General features: G+C 46.9%; 1 protein-coding gene across 1 annotated transcript; it reads left to right on the plus strand.

The window, feature by feature from the left end:
- The first annotated feature begins 261 nt into the window (after positions 1–261).
- Positions 262–3,434, plus strand: LOC112824485 (glutathione S-transferase Mu 3). Its single transcript, XM_025872369.2, has 8 exons — positions 262–420; positions 794–869; positions 1,243–1,307; positions 2,031–2,112; positions 2,206–2,306; positions 2,607–2,702; positions 2,787–2,897; positions 3,207–3,434. The coding sequence occupies exons 1-8, from the start codon at positions 370–372 to the stop codon at positions 3,303–3,305; spliced, it is 681 nt and encodes a 226-aa protein (XP_025728154.1). The 5' UTR covers positions 262–369; the 3' UTR covers positions 3,306–3,434.
- The last annotated feature ends 4,366 nt before the right edge of the window (positions 3,435–7,800 follow it).

Below are 7,800 nucleotides of genomic sequence, written 5' to 3' on the forward strand. Positions count from 1 at the left end.
CTCCCCCTCCCGCTGGAGAAAAATTTAGGACACGAATCTCACCGTCCAGGGATTCACCAGGGCCCTCACGGCCCGGGTTGTTGGTGCTCCTCCTGCCCCGACTGGCACTATTAACCACCCAAGGGCAGCTCCACCAGCAGGGAGCGCAAAGCCCCAAACCCAGCGAGCTCCGCCACTGCCCAGCCTCCAGCCGGGGAGGCGGCAGAGGTTGCCCAGAGCCAGTCTTGCGGGCTCGCGGATGGAGCGGACAAAAATGGGTGGGGGCGGAGTCAGAGCGCACGCGTTGTCCCCGCCCACCTAAGTCGGGTATAAAGAGCCGCCCGTTTCCGCTCTACTCCCAGTCCTGGAAGGCACCGAGACAGCATCGGCATGTCGTTGTCCAAGTCGACCATGGTTCTAGGTTACTGGGATATTCGCGGGGTGAGTGCCGTCTCGACGGCCGAGCCGCTGCGTCAGGGAGACGGCCGCGGAGACGACCGCGGGCTCAGGGTCCCTCCGAGAGGAGGGTCGCTACCCCGGAGCCACGGCGTCCCTCGCCACGGCGCAGCCCGCCGCAGCTGAGCTCGCCGACCGCGGAGACCGACCCCGCCTGGCGTCTGGGGTCACCGGGCCCCGGAGAAGGATGAGGACAGCAAACCGCCGGGGTCGATCTCGGTGGGGGTGGGGGGCCGCTTAACGACCGCCTGGGCAGGATGCACGGTTTGTGCAGCCCCCGGCAGGGGGACGTTGGCGGGCGGGGGTTGGGGGCCGGTGGGCGCCGCGCAGGCGCTGACGGCGGGTTTTTCTCCCCCAGCTGGCGCACGCCATCCGCATGCTCCTGGAGTTCACTGATACATCCTATGAGGAGAAACAGTACACGTGCGGGGAAGGTAATGCGTCCCGTATCCGTGCATCCGGTGTCCAGCGCTATAAGCCCCCTGGCCTTCCAACTGTCCCTGCCGTCTTGTGCCCAGAGGGTGGTATCACGCCTAAGTCGGGTGGGACATCTGCCCCAATCATCCGGGAGCCCCCTGCTGTGTCCCGTGTGGAGAGAGATGGATGCATCCTTTATCGAGCTGGGGATCCTCCCCCTGCCGCCGTCCAACCGCGTCTGAAAGTTTTACTAAATAGGCCCGGAGAGTAAATGGTTACCTTTGGGGGCCTCGGAATGTGAGGTATTAGCATCAGGTTATTTCTTTTGATCTTTCCATGCTCCTCAGGCAGGATGTTAAGGAGGTTGGGTCCCACTTCATTCTCTTACAGCTCCCGACTATGATAGAAGCCAATGGCTGGATGTGAAATTCAAGCTCGACCTGGACTTTCCTAACGTATGTGGCTTTAGGAGAAGAGGGCGCAGAAGGGAAGGCCGTCAAATATATCCTTGCTTCTTTCCTGTCCGGTCTAGGGGGACCTAGAATGTGGGCTCTTAACCTGTTTAAAATAAATAGAATTCAAGGGTGCCCGAACTTGAATGGAGAAAAAAAAAGTTATTTTCATTTCCACTAACCACGGACGAAAAGTTAACAATTCCTTCTATTGTGAATATAGGTAATAAGTGACATTGGTTATTAGCCATGGCTGTGACCTTGTCACTAGTAGAATTGGGTGTTTTCATATTATATTACATGTGTGGCAGTACATAAATATTAGTTACATGCATCATACTTTGAAATTATAATAGCTGTTACCCCTGCTTGTTATTTAACGCATTAATAGGCACATATTACTCTATGATAATTTTGTTTCTTGAATGTTTTATAAATTGTGAAAACATATGTAATTTGCTTTCTGCATTTAAATTTAATCTTACTCTGACGAAGGGTCCGTAGCATGCACATACACATACACATGCACACGGAGAGAGAGAAAGAACCCTGGTCTAGAACCAGGTGGGGACCCAATTGCTACTTTCTACTTATTTTCTTCTTCCTCCTAACACAGCATCTTCTCTCTACTGTTCACTTCCCTGCAAGTCTCAAATGCCCCAGGAGAGAGAGGCAGGGAGGCAAGAGAGAGTTGGTTGTTCATCTGACATGTCCTTTTCCCTCCAGCTGCCCTACCTCATGGATGGTAAGAACAAGATCACCCAGAGCAATGCTATCTTGCGCTACATCGCTCGCAAGCACAATATGTGTGAGTGGGGTAGGGCCAGTGAGGGACACCAGGCTGACAGTTCTCTGGGAGGTGGATAATTCCAAGGGTGACTTCGCATCCTGCGGCCTATAGGTGGTGAGACTGAAGAAGAAAAGATTCGAGTGGACATCATGGAGAACCAAATAATGGATTTCCGCATGCAGCTGATACGACTGTGCTATAGCCCTGACCTTGTGAGTCTCCTTAGGAGGCAGGCATCAAGAAAAAAGAGCGCTTAGAAACCCAGGCGTTCGTTCTGCTCCATTCTGCTACTTCTGCTTTCCCACCAACCTGTCTCTCAGAAATTGGGGGGGGGGGGGTCCATTTGTCCTATAACTCTGGTGTTGGCCCCTCCTACTCTCTGTCCTGCCACCCCTGCTGAAGGCAGTAAGAAGGAGGCACGCGGAGAAGGGGGCCGCTAAGTGCCCCTCACTGGCCCATGCCCTGATGCTGGCGATAGCATTTCTCCCACTCTCTTTTTCCCTCTCTCCCAGGACAAACTGAAGCCTCAGTACTTGGAACAGCTACCTGGACAACTGAAACAGTTCTCCTTGTTCCTGGGGAAATTCTCATGGTTTGCAGGAGAAAAGGTAGGAAGGAAGGAAAGGGGGAAGATGTCTTTCTATCTCCCAGCATTACTGAACTCTGCAGACCTGACCATCTTGTGCCCCTAGCTCACCTTTGTGGATTTCCTCACCTATGATGTCTTAGATCAGAACCGTCTGTTTGAGCCCAAGTGCCTGGATGAATTTCCAAATCTGAAGGCTTTCATGTGCCGTTTTGAGGTGATGTTCCCTGCCCCTTTCCCTTACAGAAACACTCACAGGCTGCCCTGGTCCCCGGGGGACCCCATTGTGGTAGATTCTTTCTCAACACTAGCATTTGTGTAAACGGATCCATAGTTGGACACTTCTCAACCTTCAAGTCTTGGGAAGGTTCTGGCTTCTACACCCTAAAGGCACTGTCTACATGAAATGGTGGCCAGGGGAGGGAGGGCTGCTGTCGAGACAGCAGTGTGTGAATGTCCCTGGCTTGGGACGGGTCTGTTGGACGGGGTTAGAGTCTTTATCAGTCGTGGTGTGCTTTCCCTTCAGGCTTTGGAGAAGATCGCTAACTACATGCAGTCTGACCGCTTCCTGAAGATGCCTATCAACAACAAGATGGCCCAGTGGGGCAACAAGAGAACATGCTGAGCAGGAGGTGGACTTGCACTGCTTGTTTTGTTCCATCCTGTCCCTAGGGGGCGTGTAACTCTCTTCTCTGGTCTTTTCAATAAATAGCGTTTAGGCTACTGGTGTCTAGCTGGATTTCTCTTGGGTGTAAAGGCCAGAGGAGAGTAAGGATACGTGGAAAATTTCCAAGACGTGAATCCAATCCCTGCAACACTGACAATCCCCTTACATCCCCAACTGTGTTCAAAGCTAGAGGTGCTTACCCAAGCCCTGAGAGCGAGCCCTGGAAATGAAGGTGAGATGGCACAGTTGTAGTGAACAGGTCTGTTAAATGGAACTGGAGCCCTTTAAAAATGTGGTGTAGATACCAAGTGAAACTGTATGGGACTGTGGATTTTGCAGAACTGGAGTTCAGAAACAGACCCTTATACGTGGGAATGTAGCGTGATAAAGATGGAATCTCAAACTGGTGAGCTAACCAATAAATAGGACTGGGGCAATTACTTACCAATTAAAAATAATAGTGGGGCACCTGGGTGGTTCAGTTGGTTAAGCTTCCCTACTCTTGGTTTTGACTCAGGTCATGATCTCAGGGTCATGGGATTGAGCCTCACGTTGGGGCACGCTCGCTCATGCTTTCTCTCTCGCTCGCTAAAATAAATAAATAATAAAATCTTTAATAATAATAATAATAATAATAGAGCCCTACCTCACACCATTCACTAAAACTAACTCATCTTCGATTCAGGCCCAACATTAAACAGAGCTGTAGAAGTGTTCATGAAAATGTAAGAATATTTGTAATCTTAGGGTAGGTTTCTCTAAATAAGACATAAAAACAAAAAGCCGTAAAAGGAAAGATCTGCAAATTGAACAGTATCAAATTTAAGAATTTTCTGTGACAAGGCACAAATAAGCAAAATTAAAATGACAAGATCACAAATGAGACAAAAACAAAAGGACAAAACAAAGACAAAAACAAAGTACCAGTATAAATAAAGACTGTATAAAGAACTCCTGTAAATCATTAAGACTCTTTTTTAAAATGGACAGAAATCAGGGCGCCTGGGTGGCTCAGTTGGTTAAGCGACTGCCTTCAGCTCAGGTCATGATCCTGGAGTCCCGGGATCGAGTCCCGCATCAGGCTCCCTGCTCAGCGGGGAGTCTGCGTCTCCCTCTGACCCTCTTCCCTCTTGTGCTCTCTATCTCTCATTCTCTCTCTCTCAAATAAATAAATAAAATCTTAAAAAAAAAAGTAAAATGGACAGAAATCATGAACAAATGATTTACAGAAATAGAAATAGTGATAGCCAAAAAAAAAAAAGTTAAACATGTTTATAATCCAAGAACTGCAGATTATAACAGTGAGAGACCATTTTCCATCTATCAAATGAACAAGATCTAAGAAGTTTGTGAAGCGTTGGCATTTCCTGCCAGTGTGCTTGTAAATTGATATAGTTACATTGGAGGACAGTTTGCCAATATCTTCTAAAAAATCATGTCCTGTAACCCAACAATTTCCATCCTGATAAAAAATTTACCCACGTACCTAAGCTATATACTAAGATTGTGGTATTGTTTGTGAGAACAGGTGAAAATCCTGTCCATGCCCATCAGGACTGTGGAATACCATAAGGCAACTGAAGAATGAGATTGAACTGTGTGAACTAACATGGAAAGACCCCAAGACCATTGCTGAATTTTTAAAATTAGATTGCAAATAAGCATGTACGGTATAATACCTTTTACATTTTAAAGAAGGAAACCATGACATAAGCATTTTCTGCGATGCAATTATGTTTGTGAATGCATAGAAAAAGATCTGGAAGGGGACACCTGGGTGATATACTCGCTTAAGCATCCAAATCTTGGTTTCAGCTCAAGTTGTGATCTCGGGGTCATGAGATCAAGCTCCACATTGGGCCCCACCCTCAGCACGAAGTCCTCTTGAGATTCTCTCTCCCTCTGCCCCTCTGGCTCATGCTCTCTCTCTCTCTAAAATAAATAAATCAGAAAGAAAGAGAAGAAAGAAAGAAAAGAAAGAACGAAGGAAAGAAAGAAAGAAAAAGAAAAAGAAAGGAAAAAAAGAAAAGTAGGAAGAAAAGGAAGGAAGGAAGAAAAGGAAAAGCTCCGGAAGGACACATTGAACAATGCTTACTTCAGGCAAATGGGAGAGAGCCCCAGGCTCCAGGATGGAAGTTAATGGGGATTTTAGAGATAGAGCTAAGGATTTCTCCTTTTTTTTTCTTTGTAGAACCATTATGCACTGAGGACTATCTTTACTGAAATGTACATTTTAAAAGGGTGAATTTCATGTTTTGCTTGTTTTATTGTGCTATACATATTTTTTTATTGATGTAGTTAACATACAATGTTCTATTAGTTTCAGGTGGACAACATAGTGATTCAGCAACTCCACACACTACTCAGTGCTCACCACGGTAAGTGTAGTCACCATCTGTCACGATACAACATGATTACAAAATTAGTAACTATATTCCCTATGCTGTACTTTTCATCTCCGTGCCTTATTTATTTTATAATGGGAAGTTTGTACCTCTTAATTGCATTTATCTATTTCACCCATCCCCCCACCCACTTTGCCTCTGGCAACCACCAGTTTGTTCTCTGTATTTAAGTCTGTTTAGGGGTTGTTTCATTTCTTCATTTGTTTTGGCTTTTAGGTTCCACATGTCTGTAAAATCTTTCTCCGACTTACCTCACTTAGCATAATACCCTCTAGGCCCATCCATGTTGTCACAAATGGCAAGATCTCCTTCTTTTATATGGGTAATATTTCACTGTATATACACACCACATCTTCCTTATCCATTCATCTATTGATGGACACTTGGGTTGCTTCCACATTTTATCGTAAATAATGCTGCTAGAAACATAGGGGTGCAGGTATCTTTTTGAATTAGTGTTTTTGTTTTCTTCTGGTAAATACCCAATAGTGGAATTATTGGACCATATGACAGTTCTATTTTTAACTTTTTGAGGAAACTCCATACTGTTTCCCACAGCAGCTGCACCAGTCTGCATTCCCACCAAGGGTGCACAAAGATCCCCTTTTCTCCTCATCCTCAACAACACTTGTTATTTCTTGTCTTCTTGAGTCTAGCCATTCTGACAGGTGTGAGGCATTTCCCTGATGATGAGCGATGTCAAGCACCTTTTCATGTGTCCGTTGGCCATCTGGATGTCTATTTTCTCTTTTAACAAGGGGAGTGTATTCATATATTACTGTGTAAGAGAAGACAGAGGGCCTGAATGGCCAGGTGATGTCAGGAGGGTGGCCTCAGGAGGTATTAGACACAAGGTATTATTAAGCAGGTGGTTCATCTGCCACCTGTTGGCACCCCTGGGGGCAGTGGTCAGGTATCTAGGGCCCTATCTTGGGTATGGGGAGCCATTGGCCAGGACAGGTACAAAACTGGAGTTTCTCTGTGACCCATGAACTAGTGACAAGAATTTCCATAGCGTGAGTGGGTGAAGTGTGCCCTAAAGGAAAGGAAGGCTTTGTGGATTTAGAGAAGGCCAGAGGAGTTGAGAATACCTCTGTCACTAGACAGAGGATGTGACCAGAAGTCAGAAAGGGAATGAATGATTTATTGCTGTGTAACCATATTACCACCAATTGAGTGCTTAAAACCACACACACTATCTCACGGTTTCTGTGGGTTAGGAGTCGGGGCACATCTCTACAGGGTCCTCTGCTTCAGGGGCTCATCTGAAAGCCACATTCAGTGCATCAGCCAGGGCTATGACCTCATCTCAAGGCTCAGCTGGAGAAGGATCTGCTTCTGAGACACGAGATTGCTGATAGAATTTGGTTCCTTATGACCTGTTGGACAAAGAGAGGGCCTTAGGTTGTTGCTGGCTGTCAGCTGGGGGCTACCCTCGATTCCTTGGAAAGGGGGCTTCTTGCTTCATCAACACCGGTAAAGGGGAAAGTCTCCTGTGAAGATGGATACTACGGCCCTATGTAATGTAATCATGGAAACAACATCCCATCACGTTTGGGGTCCTCTATTAGAAGCAAATTACCAGTCCCACCCACACTCAAGAGGAGAGGATTTCTCACAAGTGTTCGAGTACCAGAGGGTGGGATTATGGGGGATCGTCTCTTCACCACAGGGAAGAAGGAAAGAAAACAGGAAATTGGCCTCACAGTCAGAGACCCCCGGGAAAGATGGGTGAGAGAAGACAGCAACAAGGCAGTTAGAAGGGAGAGGTTTAAAAAGCATAAATCTGCCGGGGAAAGGGACTTCATGTGAATTCCAGGTAGATAATGGGTAAATCACATGTTCCAACTTTTTCTAGTTATTATGTTTGTTAGTGAAAGTCCAATGAACCGTTGTACAAAGCCAGTGACCTTACTGGCCCAGGAAGCTGGGAAGGCCACTGAGAGGAACAGATCCATTCTACAGGAGCTGTGGTTCCCTCAGGCCCCAAGCCACCCCAACACTGACTCTCACCCAGGCCAGGAAGAGACTGCTGTCACAATGGTGGC

Source organism: Callorhinus ursinus, unplaced genomic scaffold (genome assembly GCF_003265705.2).
Source record: "Callorhinus ursinus isolate GAN/ISIS: 27379988/994484 unplaced genomic scaffold, GSC_fseal_2.0 scaffold9, whole genome shotgun sequence".
In the NCBI taxonomy this organism is placed as follows: domain Eukaryota; kingdom Metazoa; phylum Chordata; class Mammalia; order Carnivora; family Otariidae; genus Callorhinus; species Callorhinus ursinus.